The 22,745-nt window shown below is 36.1% G+C and overlaps 1 protein-coding gene across 1 annotated transcript in view; it reads left to right on the top strand.

The window, feature by feature from the left end:
• The window catches only part of SKAP2 (src kinase associated phosphoprotein 2), a 120,261-nt gene that overhangs the window by 67,397 nt on the left and 30,119 nt on the right, over positions 1 to 22,745 (top strand). The window contains exons 5-9 of the mRNA XM_059845336.1: positions 2,818 to 2,895; positions 3,613 to 3,696; positions 12,176 to 12,300; positions 13,207 to 13,270; positions 13,667 to 13,771. Coding sequence (XP_059701319.1) covers positions 2,818 to 2,895; positions 3,613 to 3,696; positions 12,176 to 12,300; positions 13,207 to 13,270; positions 13,667 to 13,771 — 456 coding nt within the window. The remainder of the gene's footprint in view (positions 1 to 2,817; positions 2,896 to 3,612; positions 3,697 to 12,175; positions 12,301 to 13,206; positions 13,271 to 13,666; positions 13,772 to 22,745) is intronic.

The raw sequence follows: 22,745 nt of genomic DNA, 5'->3' as shown, positions 1-22,745 counted from the left end.
CATATGCACAACACCTGTGGCTCATGAGAATCTGGGAGGAGGTGGTTCTTTCTCTTTCCTTTGTGCTTTTGGTACTACTTATTCTCCCTCCCCTTCTTTCTGAAGGTAAAGGCAATGAAAGAAGGAATTTAACCTGATTTATGCTTTTTCTTTCTTGTACAGCTGTATGTGTCGTGGGATATTACAATTGGGTCTGTTTCTACTGCCCTTCAGCTAAAGTTCCATCATATTTTTTGGTTCCCAGGCTTCTCTGACAGAAGGATAATAACATGCATATGATCTGTTTCTGCTTCAGCTACTTACAGATTGTGAGTGGCAGTGGGGCTGACCAGCTTCAGTTTGTTTTTTGGAGTTACTGCCTCAGTTACTTTGAGGAATAGAAAAAGAAATGGCTTCTCTACAGGTTAAGGGTGGGAGGAGGACTTCTTTCTGCAGTGGCAGCAGACAGTGAAACACTCTTTTTCCATGCATGTTCTTTTCCTTTTCAAGGAAAAACTTTCAGTGCCCTGTTCAAAATAAATGTAGTTACAGAAAATTCCATCACCAAATTTATCCTGACTTGTCTCAGCAGAAGTAGCAAAATTGAGAGTGGAATTTTGATTCTATGAAGTAGTCAGTTCAAATGACAGAATAACAACACTAGGGAATCTCCAAAGTATGTGCTTCTCTGGAACTGTGTTGTCCCATTTGATTTGACTATTCACTAAAAGATCACTGGCCAAGCTTCCTCATCAAAGCCCAAACTGATACAAACAATATTGGGTAAAGTGAGATCTAAATGGCAGTTGAAATTCTTAAATTGTAAAATTTAAGAGTGAGCTGCTTTTGTTTGTATGTTTGCTTAGGTTTTATGTCTTCCTCATCTATGGGGTTGCACTGTTCTAAGATGAGCCCTACTGGATGAGGTAGAGTTGTAAGTGTTGCACACTGATGCCTCCCAATGACCACTATAAAGCAGCACACGATCCATATTTGTAAAAATAGTTTTACAAAATATTTGTAAAAACTCTCCACCTCTCCCACTCATAATGCCATCATTACATCACCTTTTTAAGTAACTGTTAAACATATCACATACCAGCCATCAAGTGTCTTTGTGTTTAATTCCCATTTAATGTTGGGCTATGATTGCATGTTACCAAGCAAAGGGAGGACAGCTGTATCACTTTAAAATGCATGTTGATTCTGCTTTTACATTTTTAACATAAGAGTTAGAATTCCATAGAAGCTAAAATAAAAATTAGTATACTCCTAATCTTTAAAAAGTAATATTAATTTAAAAAATGAAGTGGAAATATCAATGTAAGTAAAATTTTATCTGCTGTTTTTGTTGTCAAACAAAATATTTTGCAGTCTAAAGAGCCGGTTGTATTATTTAAAGAATGTCTTCTCATTTTGTGTATTTTCATGCTTTAAAAATCAGCATTCTCTGCATGTTCCTATCTCTTTCTTGTCTTTTTCCTGTCATAACTGTATTTAAATAAAACTACCATAAACCAACTCATTTGTGAACACTGAATTAAAAAAAAAAATCAATTTTAAGGAGCAACCTAAAAATCCAGGAAATTGTCATCATCTTTCAGAGAAAGTGCTTGGTTCAAGGTCAGGCCATTGATCTTTCGCTCAAACTACATAATTTAAAATGGTGTTTTTAGCACAGAATTTGTCTGCTAATATCAGTCCTTTTCTCTATGTTTCTATTGATAGAACATAATGAGATTACATATATTCTGATGAATAATGGCTGCCTTGTAAACTTGCCACCTACCTACAGCGACTCTTATGAATATTTGATGATAATAAGTAGTAGGAACTGCACTGTGTTGCTTGCATGCACTTAAAGAACCCAGCAGCACAGGAGTACCTTTTGTTCTGCTTTTTTGCTTGGGGTAAGCAGTATGATATTTATATTAATATCAAATATTATACACATCTAACATATGCTTGTTCTTAATACTGGAGTTCTGTTTAAATCATCATTCTGTTGTCTTAGGAGGAAAAGGTTGAAAGATGGAAGACACAGTTTTTAACATTTAAAGTTGTATTTTAAGATGAGGCAGGGTCAGCTGGTCAGTCTTACACGTCTATGAATTAGCAGTTGAGAAAAAGGCAAAAATGCAGTGAGCTGTACTCATCATTTTGCAGATGCAGACATATTGTACAAGGTGTCTAAAATTAGGGTCTGTGGGTCAACAGTTTTGTAGATGTCTGTACAATGTCTTTGGTTTATCCATTATCACCTTACAGATCCTATAGGCAGTAGTTTTGTGCCATATATTGCAAATTAGGCAAAATCTGTCAGCAACAGGCAGCAGCTTTCATTGTCTCTTCATCTGGTTTCTTTTTTTGTAGATGTGTAATAGAGGGTCTTCCCCTTGTATGTTGTTTCAAGGTATTTTGGTGTGAAGCTGGTATCGAAAACCCCATTTCTGATTTAATTGTGTTCAGTTGAGACTCTTGATTGTGATTCTCCTATTTGCACATTTGAAAACGTAGTGCTTTCATTATCCAACTTGCTTTACAGCCTTTGTTTGAAACAGTTGCTGGATTTTGTTTAATTACATTCTTTTCCTTCTGAGACTTGCGAGGCCTGTTATGCAGCTATGTTTCTCCTTATTCGAGTGGTGAGGACAACAGCAACATCTCTGACATTGATAGGCAGATGTTTCATTTACTTAAAATAATCTGGAATAATAGTTACTAGAATTTTTTTTCAGTAGCTCTTGCATATTGAGAGTGTAAAATCCATAATTTAATAATGCTTCCATAGCAGTTTTCTTGAAAAGTGGTGCTTTACAGAATTTGTTTTTCTTTCAGGGAATCAATTTCCTCCTATTGCAGCTCAGGATCTTCAGTTTGTTCTGAAGGCTGGATACCTGGAAAAACGTAGAAAAGGTAAGTCTAGCTATCTTTGTGAAAGCTAGTGCATATTTAATGTATTGGAAGTCTATGTGTCTGTATTTGATGTTATACACATGAACAACTTTATAAAGGAGTGATAAATAAAATGAGAAGAAGCTGAAATGTTGAAGCACTATTATGCAAAAGAAGCATAGCACATAATTGCTCCTATAGTATTGAAAGAAAATCCTATCTACTTACTAACAAAGTCATGCTGTAAAAGTCCAGTCAGCCATAATTCAGAGACTTTCAGATATTTTTGAAGAAAACATTTGGAACGTATGTACAAGTACCATATGTTGACTTCATGTTTCAGTGAGCATCAAGATTTATTTTCCTTCAAGAGGGCAAATATTGATCTCAGCTTTGGTTCAGTCAATATTTACCTTGATTCAATAAATCTTATATTGTCACTTTAATACCCACTTAATGCTGCGATAACTCTAGGAAATATTTAGGAAGTTGTTCATTATTTCCTTATATTTAATGTTACACATGACTTCCCTCTTTGTGATTTCAAATTCTTATTTGTTTTCTTACCACCAATTTTTATTTCTAATTTTCTTCTCAGCGGCATGCATTTCCTTAGTTTCCTTTCCTTAGTGTCTTTTCCTAGCTCCTCCTCCCTCTTACCTCAGCCTTGAAAAGAAGTAACACATTTTTGTTCAATAATGGCATAAACCGATGTAACACATGTTGTATTAATTTCAGACCACAGTTTTCTTGGCTTTGAATGGCAGAAGCGTTGGTGTGCTATCAGCAAGACAGTCTTCTATTACTATGGAAGCGACAAAGGTACTTATAACAATTATGGAAACAATGATGTTTTAATGCACAAAAGGATATGAAACATTTATTTATTTATTTATTTATTTATTTATTTATTTGAGTTGGAAGCTGTGAATCAAAGGTAATTTTAAGAAATGGAATGAAACTTTTAAAAGAAAGTTCTTTTCTTTTAAAAAATTCTTGGACAGTGCTGGGAATTTTTAAAATGTGTAAATATTTGTCAGAACCTGTCAGGCAGGGAAACTGAGGAAAAAAATATTAAGTTTCTTTTAAAGCTACTTTGTTTGCTAATAACATCTGGCTGTTCAGTTTGATAATATGCTGGTACTCAACTGTTTTACTAGATAGAAAAATGTTCATTCTCTCCAAATAGGATGTTAATTTGAAAACATTCTCTCATAATTATACCTTCTGAGTTCCTTAGAGATGGTTCTATCCAGGAAAATATTAATCTAAAAGCTGCATAGTAGAGTTCTTTGTTTCTTTTTAAATAGTTTATGCTCTGGAAAAGCTAGAAATTAAGTTATGTATTTAACTGAAGTCAGCAATGGAAACTAAAGCAAACTTCTGAAGATGACTTCTAAATTTAAATGGCCAGTTTGGAAAGAATCTGGCATAAATGTTGTAATATTAGTTTGAATTTTTGAAATTGACAGTCACATAAAACATATTTAAATTCTGTGCCATGTACATTTGATGTTTAAGGGTAAATGAATACATAATTATATCTGAGTAAATTTTAAAGTACAATAATGTCTTCCCCCTCCAACACCCCCCCACCCCCCCAAAAAAATTCCAGGGCAAACATTCCATTGAAGTTTTTTTTTTCTTTTTTATTTGTCTTTTTATTTTTGAGATTACTGCAGGTAGTTATTATGTCAGCTTTTTTTATTCAAAGACTAACATAATTTGCTCCAGTTTGTTTCATTCCTTGTTATACTGACTCATTTAAGCTCGTCCTCTCTTTAAAAACACAAGAAATAAAAGAGTCTAATTATCAGTCCAGTTTTCATTTTGCTAGTTTCCCATCATGTCCTCTTTTCAGTTTTGCTAGCATATCTGCTAAATGTTCCTTTTTCTTCTATATTCTGTTCTTGAGATTTGTAGGTTGATCAGGCTTCACAAACATGAAATATCTTTGTTCAAAAATTTTGAGGATATGTGGCATGACACTGATTTGGATTTGCCGGTGGTAATTGATTTATTTCTCTGGAAAATGATCATGTGCTGTTTACTTCTATATATATATAGTTATACATTGCCTAGTAATTTAAAAATAGAATTTATTTTTCAGAAGATATTGCTAGTTCATAAAGATTGTTCTTGATTATAAAATCTTTTTATTTTTGTCAGCTTTTTTTTTAGAAAAAAAGGCTTGATTTTTCTTTTTTAAATATTCTTTTCCTTTTGGCTGTGCTAATGATTATTTATGCTTTCTAGCATATGGTCTTTGTATTAAGGCAGGCATGTTGCCCACCTGGTCTTTGTCCTTTTTTTTTTTTTTTTCCTTCTTTGGCAACAACATGATTATCAAGTCTGTGTTGCAATTTTTAATACCTGTATTGAAAGTTAAGATGCATGGAGATACATTCCCTGGCACTCAGAAGGTTGGTGTTATGTTAGGAATTGACTGTCATATTTTGTGGGATCTCTTTATTTTATGAATCTGTAGAGAGGGTTTTTTGGCTAATGCATTTAGAGCTTTTGTAGGCTGCAGACTTTGGGGAATGTCCTCCTATCCATTACCTGATGATGTGGGAGGGGCACATGGTCCATTGGAACTGTATTGAATCACAGGATCATTTAGGTTGGAAAAGACCTCTAAGGTCATCGAGTCCAACCATTAACACAGCACTGCCAGGCCCACCACTAAACCCTGTCCTAAGTGCCACATTTACATGTGTAGTAAATATCTCCAGGGATGGTGGCTCCACCACTTCCCTGCGCAGCCTCTTCCAATACATGACAGCTCTTTCAGTGAAAAAAAATTGCCTAATACCCAATCGAAACCTTCCCTGGTGCAACTTGAGGCTATTTCTTCTTGTACTATCAATTGTTACTTGGAAGAAGAGACTCACCGCCTCCTCATTACAGCCTCCTTTCATGTAGCTGTAGAGAGCATGGCATGGTTAGACTCCAAACAGTAATTCATGTTATTCATGGAGGAAGCAAACAAATCAGATGCACGAATTTCTTCCCTACCTCCATTGGATTGGTGCTTGTAGTGCAGAAAAACTAGTTAAGCATGGTGTAGTGACTTAGTCTTGTAATATGGGATGACCAAGTCACTCCTGAACTTGCCTTTGAATAAAGAAAGGTTTTTCTAGGCTGGTCAGAGGTACTGTGTTCAGGCCTGTGATCCTATATAAAAGTGCCTGTTGCAGTGCAGAAGCAACTCACTGTCATGGAGCAGAAACTGGACACCAGCCATGGCAGGCTGGTATGCTGTTAAAAGTGGGCTGTCACCTTAATGGTTGTGAGGGTACGTGCTGCAGTTCATCACGCTGTTCAGCTGCAGTGTCAGCATGGATGAGGTGTGTGATGAGGCAGTCCTGAGCAGCTCTGGCATTTACTCACCTCAACTGTTTTCACTCCCACTGTTGTGGCCAGCAGTGGTACCTGCTGCAGTATGCTGTTGTGCTGGGGGCCTCCTTCTTTTACTGGGACTCTTGATGCTGTACCAGATAATTTGGACCACGTTGAAATTCAGAGTGTGTTCTTACCAATAGATCAGCACTGAAGTGTGTGCTTGGTGGCTTTGTGTAGATTGTGAACCTGGTTTCAGAGTGACGAGGATTCCACACATACTCAGTCCTGCTGCCTGCATCACTTTAAGTGGGTGTTGGGCTGCTGGTGCCTCTGTATTGGGGGATGTAAAGCTGAGAGGCAGCAGAGATTTCTGCATCCATCTTGGCTTGTTTTGAGTTGTGTCTGTTTTTAAAACCAGACCATAGGTGATTAATCTGTGAAAGCTATTTTGTGTCTGCAGTGATGTGTCTTTTGTTGACCAAAGTTTGATTTTTTCATGCTTGAGTACCAGTGGAAATGTAACTGAGTGGTTAATATGAGGCTATAGGATGCCTTTTTAGTATTTGTATAGATTTGTTGTTTCCAAAGCAGTTTTAGTTCTTCTAACTGAACTTCTCTCCATTTTGCATTGGGAAAGCAAGAAGTGTGGAAGTGTATAAAGCTCACAAACATGTAAGGAAGAGTTTCAGAATCATTTACTCTAAGGAGTAGCATTGGGTAGTGAGACAATGTAATTTTTTCAGCAATATAGACTAAGTGAATCACCTGCATTTTTTGTCTTGATCACTGATAAATGGAGTAGATGGAGAAACAAGGCTTAAAGGTTTGAGCTAATCACATGTCAGAAATAAGTGTTGTGGGAAGCACGTGTGTATTTATGCCTGTGCTGGGGTATCAGTTGCCAGCATGTGGCCCACAACATTGCAGAGGACTGTGCTCAAATGTCAGAGCTGGGTGGGATTTTGAGAAGCTTCCTTGTACTCCTTTTCATAGTCTTTCCTTCTGTAAATCTTTTATAGTCCTCTCTTTTCTTTTCTTCCATGCAGTTGCACCCTGAATTGAGTACCCTGGTTCCCTATCATTTTTCTGTATGATCTCTGGCTGTTCCTGTGTCCTCAGACACCAAGATGGTATGGATAACCTTTCAGACCTCAAAGTGCCTGTGAATAAGGAAAGTTAATTTGTTGCTTTATAAATGATTGAATTAATGGCTTCATTACTTCTTTCTCACTAGGCCACAATGTTATATGCCCTCCTGTCTCAGCAAACTGGAGAGATCAGCTAAATGTTTAGCAAGACAGTAATTGATAACATTATGGTAATTTTTCCTCTGCTAATGGGCACTAAAAATTTATTTTCATTTTTATAACTTGAAAATGGTATCTGCCTGCCCGCCAGTAATATGATGTTAAAGATGGGTATAATTCAGAGGCTTTTAGAAAAGTCCAAGTTTATTTTTTTTTTTTTTTCAATTTCTTTAGTTTTAACATGGACATGATAGTTTTGGATTTCTCTGAATAATAAGATAGTCATGACCAGGCCAGTGGTGAACTACTTCTATTTGGGCAGAAAAGGGAATTGTGCATGCACAACAGGACTTTGTTGTAGCAGGGTGATGGCAATCAAAGGCATCTATCTAATGTGTACTGGGTCTTTTGCTGTGAGACTGTTAAATTCAGACCTCAAGACTCACACTTGTTGTTAATAATGCGTTATTTGAAGAATAACTACTGGATATAAGCAAACAGAATATAAACAATTCAGTGCCCTAAATCACTTCCACCATTTCTTAACTATTTTACAACTTCAATTTCTCAGAGAACTAGATTAAAGGAAAAAAGAAGAAGAAAAAAAAGTTGATTACATTTCAGATCTGCTGTCCTAAAGGGAAGAACTTCTGTGTGTGCATTTGTCCAAAAGCTGGAAAAGGAATTACCATTTTGGAGATACTTACACTGAGCTATTTCTTGATAGCAGACATCCTGCACATGGAAAAGTATATGAAACTACATTTAGCATGAAGCCATGTAAACTGTAAAAGCTTACAGGCTCCTAATTTCAAGATGAAGAGAGTTAAATTATAGATTCTAATAGTATCTATAAATACTTTATCACTCTCTGAAATCTCTCTGTTTCCCTTTGTTCCTTATGTCTTTCTCTGTAACTTCATTCCTTTCTACTATCCCAGTCCCCTCTGTTCTTCAGAATGCACTAATTCTTTTTACATGTGCTAATAATATGAGCACATCGCCTTAGGCCTCAAATTTACAACCCAGTAATTTCAAGATCTCATTGAAGGTTTACCCTTCTTTGTTTTAAATGTTCCCATGGACTTAGTTACGCAAGGTTACTTCAAAACGCTTTTTCTCTGCTTCCCTTGAGACTCTCTTTACCCAATATAATATTGGCCCTGTTTCTGTTAACAACATTTAACTCTTTTTAGGATGAATGAAGTTTATATGTGAGAGAAATGTTTAAAGGCTTTTAAATTTTATTCAGATCTGAATTTTCTCTATGTTAAATAGAGCCCCCCATATTTATTTCTCTTAAATTTCTGTGTACTAACTTTGGGGTTGTTTTTTTTTTTTTTTCAATACAAAATGATCTACACAGACCCAGATTTATTTTTTCTGTTCTGTTCCTGACATGGGAAGCAGGGGATAGAGGAGATTGAGCAGATGAGAGCAAAGGACAGCTTATGCTGAAATGAAATTTGGCTTCATTGTGGAACAAAGTATGCTTCATGACGTTCACAGTCCTTTTTAGTTTTATAAGACTGATATTTCACTTTTTGCATTTCTGTTTTATGTTTTTCTGGGACAGCTTAAGGGTTTTCTGTTGTTGAATTGGAACGACAATTTTTTCTTGAGAAAATAACACACAGCAAAAATGTTATCATTCTTCAGAGAAGTGTGTTCCATCAGCATATATTTCCCTAGTTCTTCCTAAATATGCTGTTGTATTCCTGCCTAAGCAAAACTCTGGCTCTGATTTGGGGGTTCAAATGAAAGTTAAATATCTGTAATGTAAATGTGTTTCTTGAAGCTACTGTTGACTCATGCTATAAAAACTATCAGTATCTAATTTTAAGTCTCCAAGTAAAATCTTTAAGTCTTCAAAGCTTTTAAATATCAGAAACTGTTTAATTCTCCCTAAAGCACAGTCTCCAGAAAATATTTCTGATAGAAACAATTTAACTGGCGATGTGAAAGTTCACTAGAGTTGCTGTGGCCTTAACTTCACAAAGCATCTTGAAACCAAAAGCCCAGGTCTGTCCAAACCCATTTAGCTGCAAGTCTGTGCCAAGCAGTGAAGTCGAGGTGATTGTTGAGTCTGATGATTCCAGATGGCTCTGCCTTCAAGCCTGCACCTGATTGCTCTGCCTGGCCAAGCAGCTACTGTGGGTCATGGTTTGCTCCGTGGTGATCAGGTGATGGCCTGATCCTTTTCAGTTGCTTTCCAGTCCTAATTGAAAAGGTGTATTCTGCAAGAGCAAATGGCATTTGTAGACCTCTTGTGTGTCACCATCAGAGCAGGCATCTGAGCTATAGCTGGCCTGTGTTCTGCCATTCTGTATTTCTGGAGCCATTTCTCCAGGACATACTGGATCTTATCTCTGGCTTGCTGCCACAGGGAGTGTGAATTCATAGAGTCTTTCAACTTTAACAGGTTCTGAGTCAGGGCTGTGAAGTACCTAATTGTCCTAGAATTTCCTCATTTGCACCGCACTGGACTTTACTCAGAGGTTACTGCTAAGACAATTGGAAGTAAAAGCAGACAATGCTAAGTCTATTCTATTGCTATAATGGTCATTGAAAGACTATAATAGCAAAGGATGGATGTATATAAATATTTGTTGGTGTATACAGGTAATTTTCATTAGCACTGAAATAGTGTGTTCAGAGAGATAAGACAAAAACAGTATAAACAGAAAAACAATCAAATGGGATATGGATGTCATGCACCATCCCCTTCCAAAGTACAGCATCTTTGTGGTTTAAATGCAATGCTCTTTGAAAGAACGAGTACCAGTGCAAAGATCATTCGAGATTAGCTCTGTAAAAGTGTATTACCATAAAAGGGATCATCCATGTCACAGAGAAGCAGTCTCAGAAATAATCCAAGAGAGTAAATTTGAATACTTGCCTCATTTTTATCTTGACAAAATGTTTTTACCTTTTGAACCTGGTATTTGTTTATTCTGCCTGGGTGCTCCTATCTTCTAGGGTTTTGATAAACCTCCAGCATGGGAGAGTGAGAAATTAATGTGTTGCACTTCATCTTCTCCCTGAGGTCACAAGGGAGGGAACAATAACAGTCCTAGGCAGAAATGAATTTCATTAAAAGGAACCTAGTTAACCTATTGCAAGTTATTATTTCTAATATCTACCTTGGTGTGATTTCATGAATTTTGCATGGATGTGCTGTCTGAAATATAGGTGGAGGATTGAACAAATAGAAAATACTAGCACTTCATTATTAGTATTTATTTAAGACAGAATAAAACTTACTGTGGGGGAAGGGACTAAAAGTGAAACTAGATTTTCTCATATAATTATGTTATTGGGTTTTTGTGTGCCCTGGGTGAGAGTTCATAAAAAGGTGGAAGGACAGAGAAAATGTGTCTATGGGCATATAAGATTAGGAGAAAGGGTATTTGACTGGTGACTGCCCTTATGTCCATGTATGTTCACATTGCTTTGTTAGCCAATTTTTACCCTCTCAGGAGTGGAAACAGATTTTCTTTCCTATTAAATTCCCAGAAATATGACAAAAATTTGTTGAAAATCATAGTTTTCCTATTTTATCTACTGTAGAAGTTTTCTCCTTTTGTTGACAAGCATAAGGAATGGATGCTCAATTTGCACCCAAGTCCTATTCAGCAATGCTTAAAGTAATTTTGCTGCTGTGCTTGGTGCTTATTGTTAATTAATGTTTTTCTCTTCTGTGTAAAAAAACCCCCACAATAGATGGCATTTTTTGGTATGCAACTGCACTCTGTTCTTTGTTTGCCTGTGCAAAATGTGAAATATGATGCCAGTCTTCACTTGAATGCTGCACTGTGATCTGCAGAAACTGCAAAACTTAATTACTTTTACATTTTTGGTTTGTTTTTAATATTAGCCAAAATATGCCAGAGCACATAAAATCTGATGGAAAATTTTTTTGAAGGGCTCAAAAGGAGTGCACAGGTGCCACTTGCACAACATGCAGTGTATTTAAAGTCAGATCTGTTGTAAGTGATACTTTTATAAACCAGAACCTTTGAAAAGTAGAATTGTCTTTAAAACAACCACATGGCTGTACCTAATAAACTGTGGTAGGGCTCAGTACTTTTATTAGCTAATTAAACATTTGCTGTTTTGAGAGAAATGCTTTTGGAATGAACACAGATGCACACACCTGAATTTATAACAAAATTCATTCTGTATTTTTGCCATGTTGAAAGGAGGCACATCTGGGAGTGGGTGGGAGAATGTGAAAAGCAGCTTTTCCAATTGCTTAAAAAAGAAGCTTGAAGTTTATTTTTTGAGTGAAGTGGATAGTTTAGGAGGGAGCTCAGCAAGTTCTGAGCTAGACAGGTTTTCCCTTTGGTTTACTGAACCTGAAAGAGACACTGATTTATAGGAAACGTGTCTTGCAAGTTCCAGTTCTTGGCTTTCCCTAGATACAAGTGTCATAACACGCACTTCTTACTAAATAAGACCACCATCTGCAAACATCCCCCTGTGGAATTCCTTAGGCATCCTACAGAAAAAATGTACTTTTGGGTACATCTTCTCTTAAAATAAAGCTTTATCTCCAGAAGCATCACTTAATCATTTTGCTAAAAACCTACGTGTTCTTTGTAAAATTCATGAAATAGAAAACAAAATCTGAATAAACGATAACCTGCTGAGCCACTTACATTCACTGTTGTAAATGAAGCTCTAACTTTGTTTTTTATCTCCAACAGACAAACAACAGAAAGGTGAATTTGCCTTAGAGGGCTACACCATCAGAATGAATAATAGCCTTCGGAAGGATGCGAAGAAAGATTGTTGTTTTGAAATCTCTGCTCCAGATAAGCGCATTTATCAGGTTGGACTTTTTTATGTTGACTTGAAATTTAATTGACAAAGCTGTTACAATTCCAGTTACTGAATTAACATTTCAGTGAAACAACTGTCACTGATATCTTAATGAAAAAAGGAAACCCTTGCTTGCATATATTGTATATTCATATTTTAGGAAAAAAAAATCTGATTAAACGTATGTATGTACATGTTCAAATATTATCTTTTTGGTCAAGAGCAAGGAAATCTATCATCTCTATCTATTGGACATTTCAATATTAGCATTTTAATATCTATTGTATAGTGTGTCTGTGTGATTTCTTGGATGAATTAAATAGTAAAAAAAAGTTAAAATATGTATCAGTGTTAAATACATATTGTATTGGTCATGGCTTTTCAAGGAAAAGCTACAAAAAGGCACATATCAGCTGTGCAATTCAGAGATCTATCAGCCAGACATCAATATGGAATGTAAGTTTAATAAGTTTTAAATATCTGAGATTGCAGTTGAAAGCCAGTTAATTAAGCTGTCAGGTAGTGTGTTGGAGTCTGACAAGAACATTTTTAAGAAAACTGTACCCAGCAGTCTAAAGAAATTCATGGGTGTCTTCTAATTGTCAAGGGCAAATTTTGTTCATCAGTTCTGGCTTTGACATTGATGAAGAGAAGCAGCTTTTTTCTGCACAGCTGCCAGCTGCTGATCAGAGTTTCAAATCCATCATCCTCTCCTTCAATTACGTAAATTTGTCAAAATTAGCTGTACATTATAAGAAGCATCCTTGCAAGAAAAGTACCAGAAGACATGAAAAGAATTGCTAATGGTTTCTTGAGGAAGTGACGGGAATGTTACATTCCCTCTTTTTTATTGCTAATGAAATTGTAGTTGTGTTTTTGACATTACTGCTAGTAGTTATTAATAAGCATTTAATAGTTTACAGCTGCCACTCCCAAGGAAGCTGAGGAATGGGTACAGCAAGTCAAATTTGTAATTCAAGGTAAGCCAGCCAGTAGAGCAGTTGCCTTTATTGCCAATACTGCTTAGTGACAGTCATTCTGTCCATTTACTTATCTGTCATGTTAGTACCTGTAGGATTCCCACATGTCCAAGTTTTGAGCAGCAAATCCTAATTTTCAATTGTATTACAGCTTTTATATGACTTTTCTCTTCAAGATTTTTGCTTTTCTCCCAGAATACTATTTAGCTTGAAAACTCTCCCTTATACAAGCTCCTTCATATAAACTCTTTCTTACCCCTTGAACAGTGTAAAAAAAAAAAAAGCAGAATGTACTGGAAGGAGCAGGTCATGGAAGAGTTGTTTTCATTTTGCATAAATTTCTGCTTAGGCATTCTTTTCCACTAGATGTTAACTTTTTAAACCCCTGTTACATAGATACGGGATCTAATGCTATTCCTCAGGAGGAGGAAGAGGAATATGATGATGTTGGACAAGCAAACAGTGACTCCATAGATGATAGCATTTATGAAGAAGTTAAAGGTATTGTTGAACTCTTTCTAACTGTGTGACTTGTGATCATTTTGTCTTCTCTACTTCTAGTTTGATAACTCTGAGTGGCTTAAAAGAAGGGAGTAAAGTAGCACGATGAATAAGATACTTTTAGATTTCAGATTTTGCTATGACATTGAAAAAAAAAAGTCTTCAGTTCTCAGTGAGAACAGTTTTCTTTAGCAGGGGCATCAAAATAGCACAGAATGTGTAAAAATGAACTCAGGGGACCTTCAGCTCATTAACATTTTCTGGTATGCAATTTTTTTTAATTAAAAAATTGAAAAGCCTTACAGCTTTTTCCAGGAACATGCCCATTTTTTTTTTTTTCTTTAGTCATTTTGGCAGTTGCATTAAGCAGAAGTTCTCTGTCCTTCCAAATGTTACCAGCTTCTGCCTAAATACATGGTATTACAGTCCTGCAAGAAAGCAATGTGTTTGTTTGAAAAGACTCTGGAAATGAACTGCAAGGAAAGCAACATGAGTGTTGACACTGTTCTGTTTCATGTTTTCCAGCATGGCGATGATGATACAGAAACTTTTTACTGTGGATTTTCCCATGTGGTCAAATGATTATGTCTTTAAATGTCCAACTGTATCTGTCAGATGGCTAAACAAAAGAAAAAGAGCTTGGCAAAAGTTCTTGATTATAGACATTCAAGTACTAGGAGAAAGGTTGCTGTTCTTTATTAAATTTTAAGAAGCTGTGAAAAAAAAAATCGGTTTTTCAGTTATCATTAGTTAACAAGTGATACAACAATTAATAATCATTTTGTATGAAATAGAGTTCTATACCCCTTGCTGTTTAGAGCAGTGCAATTATCAGCAATAATCTGAGAGGAAAAATTAGTTGTTTCTTGTGATGCTGACTAACTTTCTGGATCTATTAGAATTTCCTGACCACTGGAGAAAAGAACATTTTACACTTTGTCTTGATTTTCAACTTAAGGTCATTTGAGTGAATAAAGGATGAAAAAACAAGTGTCTCATGAAAATGAGTATCATAAAATTATAAGATATTAATTTATATATCTTTAGGAGCTGTTTTTTTTGTTGTTCCATATCTTTGAATTGTACCTAAATTACTTCAACACTGAATGCATGTTCTGCTGAAGTGACATGCAGTGTGTCATGCATGCTGAAAAACTCTCTGCAGCGAATATAAAAACTACATTACTGGGCTTAATTTTATAGCTACAAGATACATCCAAACGTTATTACAGTGCTTTTTGGATGCTGAGGTTCTTACAGAAGGAGGTCTTGTATGCTTGCTTATGCTTTTGTTAAGAAGCTTTACATATATCCTGGGATAAATGACTCTTTTTTTGAGCTTCAGTTACCTTATCTGTTCATTTGAATGTCAGATAGTAAGTAGATCTGGAGCAGTAACACATAAAATACTGGGAGAGGGCATTGGTTAATATAGACTTTGAGTTCTTTGAGCTCTGTCTTCAGTGAATTGCTGTCTTGGTGTGATTCTGCAGGAATTTAGAGTATTTTCACTTGCATCCCATTTTTATAACAGTTTTCTAGGAGCTGTTATCTCCTAATGTGGCTAATAAACCTGAAATGTAAAAACATTACAAAGAAGGGGTAGTTCAAGAAATTTAGTTTCAGTTTTTAGTTAATTTATTTCCCTGTGATCTTGGAGTGTGCTTCATTTTCATATTATCAAGTAGAGATTATCTTCCTTTATCTCATGCTTTTTCCATCTCATCTATTTGAATTATGAACTTCTCAGCAAAGATCATTTTACTTCTTGCAGTGGAGCTTTTAGGTTTGACTCCAATGTGTTGACATTAAGTAAAAATAAAGCATAAGTTTGCAATAGGTTTTAGGTGATTATTTAGTCCTTTTATCTTCCATAAATGTGCTTTAATAATCATATGCTTAAATGGAATTACAGACTTATGACTCTGAGGCCTTAGAGCAGTCCTTTTCTCCTTAATTCCTATCATATTGAAGCATGTTAGATGAAAGCTGGTTGACAAACCTCACAGGAGTAGGCCTTATTTGTTTCTTGTGTAGCTGTTCGTCTAAACTTGATGGCAAAAGAGTACACTCCAGTTTGGTTCATCTCCTTTAATTAGGCCTGATTGGTTGCATTTAATTACTCTTGGCTGTCCTTCCTGTTTTCCCAGGTAAGTGAATTACACTTTCTTCCTTTCATGGTCAAAGGTGGAGCATCATTATCCCTGCTGTTACCTGGCATAATAATACAGAACAAATAAGAAATCTGGAATGCCTGTTAAGAGAACAGAAAAAAATTATTTGTACAGCTGCAAAGCTATGCTAAGCTCTGGAATGCAGAAGGCAAACATGCTAGATCCTTGTGAAGAGGGAGAAGAAATTAATCTCCACTTTGTTTTTATCCTCAAAGCATATTCATGTTAGAGGATTCTAATCCTCTGTTTTCACAGATCCACTAGCTTTATAAATATTGAATTTCAGGTGCACAGCTCATTGTACTGTGTTCTCATTTATTTGGTTATAATTTGCATTTTCTCAAGAAAGTAAAATTTTGCATTTCTGTGGTTTTCCAGTGCTTTTATGCCAGCATTTCAGAAGAAAATTAAGCCAGTTCAGTTGATAATATTTGGTTTGGTATTTGAATAAAGAGTTTTTGGATTAAAAAAAAAGCATATTGAAATTTTTGCATGGTTTTGAAAACTGGGATATTTTGAGAACTGTGGCAGTAATCAGGACTGACACTGTATTCTCTAGCTATCTCCTTGCTTAGCTGTTTTTTTTTTCTCCTGCTTGTGACAGGAGACAGTGTAGATGAATTTTCCAGGCAGAAGCTGGATAGGTTCAAACCAGTATCCAGAATGCCAGCAGACTATTTAGCCTAAAGCACAGATTTCAGTGGTATACACCATGTACTGTCTGCTGGCAGCTTGATACTTGGGAGGGGTACAAAGAGATGTAGGAAATTTAATCTTTTGATCTGTTAAGTCACTTTCTTCTTTAATAGCCCATACAAATTCATATTTACCAGGGAAGGATAATTTTCATGGTTCTCAGTATTAGTCAGTGTTTTGCTGTGGTTTTTCAGGTAAAGTAAAAAATACATCAGAACTTTCAAAGAATTCCCAACTTGTAAAACTTCCCTTGGAAGATTCTTCAGGAAAAGAAATCTTTATACTGTCTTCAGCAAACTAGGCTTTAGTCTTTTTGGTTTTTAATAAAATCATGGAGGAAAACTTTGCTAAGCAAAATGTAAAATTTTCTTAGTAAAGGACCATTTTTCTTAATTAGCTATTTATTTTCTACCTTTGTCACTATACATAATTTTGCAGGCCACAGCTGAATGTGACAAGCTATAACATAGCTTCTGAAACTGTAGTATTAAATAACTCTGTGTTCTGGGTGGAGCTAAGTTGATGCATAGAGTTTCTAGCTTAGTGGGATTTCAAACAATAGAGTTGTCCCTGTCATAAAACAGAACATGTGCCAGCTTTAAAGTTGTTCCCGTCTGTTACAGCCCTTGAAGACAGAATTTTTTTATTAACTTGAGGTTTCAGTGACATATTTTTAAGGGCCTTTAGTATTGTCTTCTGTGGTTTCACATCAGTGTGAAGCACATACCCAAAACTGCAATGCCAACTACTGCCTTCCCCTTAATCCTGTCTTCAAACTCAGCTCTGTTTGTGTGCTGTCTACCACACTCTGGCCCAACAGGAAAAAAGAGGTGTTAATCTAAGCTAACATCTTAATTTCCAATTTTGTGTTGGCTTTTTCTTTTGTTCTCTTTCTCCTCACAGACTTGCATTATAGCAAGTACTTTCTATGGTATGCAGTATAATTTCCATTAAAATGACTCTTAAGATAAGTTTTGATTCTTATTTTGGTGGTACTTATTTGCTGCATGGAGGTAAAACTCCCTTACAGAGCCCTTACAGAGCAGATAAGGTTGTAAATCTTGAAGCACTGTAATGTGACACATTGGGGCTTTGTGTCATCTCTTCTTAGCCTGCCCATAACACAGAGGACTTTCAGGTGAGAAAGAGGTAAGGATGGTGAGAGTCAGTGCTGTGGTGATCTCCAGCCAATACAACTTGCATCAGTTCTTAGTTTTCAGTAAATTAAGCTTCAGGATTGATTCAGTCTCTGATTGAAGAGACTGAATCACCACAGTATGATGGGAATGGAAACCTGGCATTTGTCTTTTGATTCCTGTTATCAATCTTTTGCCAAACTGTTTGGTCAAACCCAGGTTTTTGGGCAATTTGCAATGTAGTTGGAGGCTTAGGTAAGGAAATTCTTTAACTAAGGCAAAGCTCAGGGAAAGGTAAGAAATGTCTCAACTTATATGCAATGAGAAGTGTGCTGTGCAAAGAAACACTTTAGTTTGTTTACTTATTTTAAACAAAGCTTTTTAAATAGTTAAAAAATTACATTGATGTTGTTTCAGAACATTTCTGACATTGAATATGAAGGTAGAGAATGAACATCCTGTTTCTTTCTTATGATTGTCGCTTTAAGCAGCTTTCATGTTTTTTTTTTTTTTCCTAACAGTAAACTGCTGCAGGTAGGCAGCATAATAATACCATCTTCATCCTTTCTTCTTGCTGGACTGTGACAGTTTTGAAGAAGCAACTTCTTTTATGATGTTTACCCTTTTCATGAGCATGAGGGTGGGAGAGGGAAAAGAACGTGTTCTCCAATTTCTCCATCTTCTCCAATATTCTCTTCTTGGAAAGAAGGAAGTAATGATTATGTAGTGGAGTTTGAGTGTAAGTTTCATCTGTCAATCACAAGCACTCACTGCATATATTTGTTTTCTCAAGATAAAATGCCATATATATTGACTTCTTGACACTGGAAGTGAAGATTTCACAGCACTGTGTTAATGAAAATTCTTTTTCAGGACACCTTTGCTTCTTACAGCACAGTCAGGGTATGTGGGCCAAAACACAGCGTTTGGTGCCAGGCAGTCCCAGGTGTGCATTACAGCTGTACAATCAGTTCCTAAAACCAGTAGGCTTAAAGAAGAAACTGTTAATTGGTCCTTGCAAACCAGAGGAGTAGGTCTAAGTCAGCAGAGACACAGGTGATTATGGAGTCTGAGACGTTACCTGTGATCATTGCTGCTAAGTCATTAGATTACATATCTTGGCATATGGTCCAAATTCCTCGTGGTGTTTATTGCTTGTCTTTGGTAGTTGGGGAATTCCTTACTTCTCATCCAGAAGTTGTATATAATGCTGATGTGCTGTCTCTTTTTTTTCCACAGAAAGAATTCTAAGTGCTTTTAATTAGCAAATGATTTCAAAGTATAAAATATCAGTAGGGTCAGGAATAATTGAAGTTGAAAAGACTTCAATTATGTGTGTGTAAGATTAGCATTTTTGAGGACAGTACGAAAGATAAGTTTTCAAAGTAATTTCTGAAAGTTTTTTTGAATCATTTCCATGAAAACACCTTTCAGATTCAAGAACACAGCAATGGACTTTTTTCCTTTTAAAACAGTGAGGATTCTACAATATTTTTTTCCTTAAGAACTCTGAGATTCAAAAGTTGAATCTCAGAGTTCTTAAGAAGTATTTTTCACTTGTTTAGCCAATATATTATTGCATAAATGGAGTATTTTTGCACATACTTTCTTGCTGATAGGTAAAGTACCAGAATAAGGACAAGGGGGTGCTACAGGGTGCTTTCTCAGCTGTAATTCAAAAGCAATTAAAGTAATACAAGAGCAGTGAAAGGCAGATGTGAACTATGAATTAGTGTAGAGAGTAATAAAGGAAGAAATTTATTTCTTAGGTCCAAGATGTGTTATTTTGTTGTCTTGATCACTGGGATTTGGAATCTGCTAAGTGTCAGACATGGAAATGATTGAAAACCAATCTCTTTTAACTGGATATTGTTGAATCCCAGCAGCTTTGATGAAATGGAGCTATGTCAGAATTCTGTCACTCTGGGTTTTGAGGCAATACTCTTATGGGATTTATATTTGCCTTGAAGTTATCCTTCAGCTAGTACTAAATGCTCACAGAGACATGAATTACGGATTCAGAAAAATATTTAAAGACATTGCATCCACAAGGTGGTTAGGAACTTGATACCTGGACCTCAGCTTTTGTCTGTGACAAGAGCTTGGGCATTATCTTCAATTACTGTAATTCTACATCTAAAGAGGGAGCCCTTCTTTCCATTCATGTTGGGTGTCAGTGATGGAAGAGGAGGTAAGGCAATCTGGTGTAGCTGAAAAGAATGAGATGTCCATTGAGTGGGAAGTGGCAGGTCTTTGTGAGGAAAAATAAGGTTCACAGGCTCTTCTGCATTTCTTTTAAAGTGAGTATAAAGTGGCTGTCTGTGAACAACAGGTGGCCCATAGCTGTCAGAGAGCCTACTGTCCATGGTGCAATTCACCTCCTGCTCTCTCATCACACACACTTCTGCAAAAGTCAGGAGGCCAGTAAAAGTGGAACAATAACTGAGTATTCATATTCATCTGATTTGCATGTGAGAGGTATATTGACTGATTGGACTCAGGGTGGGTTTGATAATGTTCTTTATTTATATTTTATTCAGTGATATACCTCTGCTGCAGAACATTTGGTCAGTTGAGAGATTCAAAGCAGTCAATTACAGTATCTTCAATAAATGGAAAGTGTGTGCTATTAAGGATAGCTATTTGTTCTCCTCTCTTGGAACTGCATGAGAAACTTCATAGTTTTCAGATGTTTCAGGCTTTATAGATCTCAGAGTTTGCAGGTGGAGAAAATAGAAGCTATTTTCCTGATGTCATGGTCAACTGTTAGAATACATTGAAGGAGTTCAAGTGGCAAAGGCTGTGTTTATCAAAGTCTCACATTAGTAAATGCTGGATTTTATTTATGTATTTCAGACTTTAAAAGAGAAGTACTTGAAAACCCAGTCAGACCAAAAACCCAAACCAAAGCTGACAAAAATACACCACTAAAAAAACCGTTGTCTAGTGGCATTTTAAAACTTACTTGCCTAAAATTAGAAGGCATATCAAAAATGGAAGTATTTTTAATCATACTTTTCTATGTTTAAAGAACTCCTTCAAAAAGTAATTAGCTCACAACTTAATGAAATGAATTTACTTATGGAAAGAAGATGTTTTATTGAAGGTTCTGGTCAGTAATTTTTATTCTGTTTTCAGTGTACCAGCATTAAACACTGACTATTTTGATTTGTAAAACTAGTCTGATGTGAACAGTATGTGACAGAAACTGTTTGTTATTAAGAGATAGAATCCTGTCTCAGAAAAACTTGTCATCCTGGCAAGAAAAAAAGTCACACAAAGTAATTTTATTTGTATCATAGTTTTTTCAGTGTTGACGCTGTTTGTGGCATCTGGCTTCATGTTAAATGTGAACAAAGCTTTGTTATGCATGCATGTCTTCAATGGGTTGTGGACCCAAAGTATTTTCTTTTGAAAGCAAAATTTTCTATGGTGTTTTTATTTAATTATGAAGCAGTGTCATACACTTTATGCAAGCATTAGAGAAAATGGCTTGTTATGTGAGATAGTTTATTAAGCATAAATTTGAGGAGTTGCTGCAGTTTAGTAAGTTTGAAGTAAAATGTCATTTTTATTATGTATATTTATGAAAATAGAAATAAGTATTGGGTCCGTTCTACTGCTTGGGTATAAATGTGATAAATACTATATAGATAGATCAAAGAACCTTAATTTTTTGAATTCGTGATGAATGACTACATATCAGGCTGTTAAAACCATTAGATAGAGTATTTTGAGAAACGAGCAACCAGAGGTTATATGGTGCCTCAGGCTATCGCTTCTCAACTTTTCTGGTTTCCACAAGGTAGCTATTAAAGAGCCATAATTTGTACAACTGAATTCTCAAATAAGACCCAGCAAGGTGGGCTCTAAAGGCTGAATTAATCATTCTGTTACTGTAGATACAAATATCTGATTTGAATTTTTCAGCCTTAAGAAATGCATCAGCATATACCCTTCTGTAAATGTCTTTTCCTTTCAGTTTGCTACTCACTTTTCTTCCCACTCTTCTCAAAATGGAGAAATTACCCAAAGAAAATACTACCAATTACCTAGAGCTTTGTGAATTGTTCTGGCTGTATGCATGTATATCTGATTTGTTTGTGTGTTGCAGTGTGCTGTGTTTGCAATAGATGTCATGTTTAGTTTACACATATATAAAGCAGGTAACACAGGAAAAGTCTGCTTGTTTCCTTGTCTTGGCTGCTGCTCCCTGGGCTGGATACAAGTTTTGAAAGAAACAGGTGGGTTGCTCCTAGGAAAGGAAAATGGTCAGCAGGGTCCAGCTCCTGGTCCACATGGTGGACCAGGCAGAGAGGGCAAGATGTCACAGTCTGCTGTGCCCTAGAGGTGACAGAGGGGTGATCCAGGGAAGTGCAGGCACATAGATAAGCTTCAGCAGCAAAGGGCAGAATCTTTTCTTAAGAAGTCGGAAGAGACTGAGGAAAGTTTTTTGGCAAGTCAGTGAGATTTGTGTTAAATGGCAAGACAGGAGGACAGTCTTATCCAGAAAGGGGATGGTTGTCACAGCGGATGTTTTGTTTCAATCCTTTTTTTGAAGTCTTAACTTTTCCTAGCAGATCTTATTTTCCTCCACCTAAAAACTCTGTGTTTTAATAAAAACTAGTTTAGGATCTCTGGGATTTACAATATCCTTAAAGAAGTTGTTCCAATACTTCATCTTTGGGTTGTGGAAGCGTTCTGTCTTAGCAGTCTGTAACAATTATTCTGTCCTTGAATCTTAACATAGAACTGGGGATTAAAGGAAGGAATTGCATTTTCAAAAGAAAGCATTATCTACTGGAAAGCCTGTGGATCTTAGCGCGAGGGTCGTGCTTCCGTTGTCCTAAAATATACTAACTGAATTTGTCTTGTTTGCATACCTCTCTCAAATTTTACTTCCTTAAAAATTAGGAAAAAATATTGGGAAGAAATACTTTGCTGTGAGGATGGTGAGGCACTGGAACA

Source organism: Haemorhous mexicanus, chromosome 1 (assembly GCF_027477595.1).
Source record: "Haemorhous mexicanus isolate bHaeMex1 chromosome 1, bHaeMex1.pri, whole genome shotgun sequence".
NCBI lineage: Eukaryota > Metazoa > Chordata > Aves > Passeriformes > Fringillidae > Haemorhous > Haemorhous mexicanus.
This window is presented reverse-complemented; position numbering and strand designations above follow the sequence as displayed.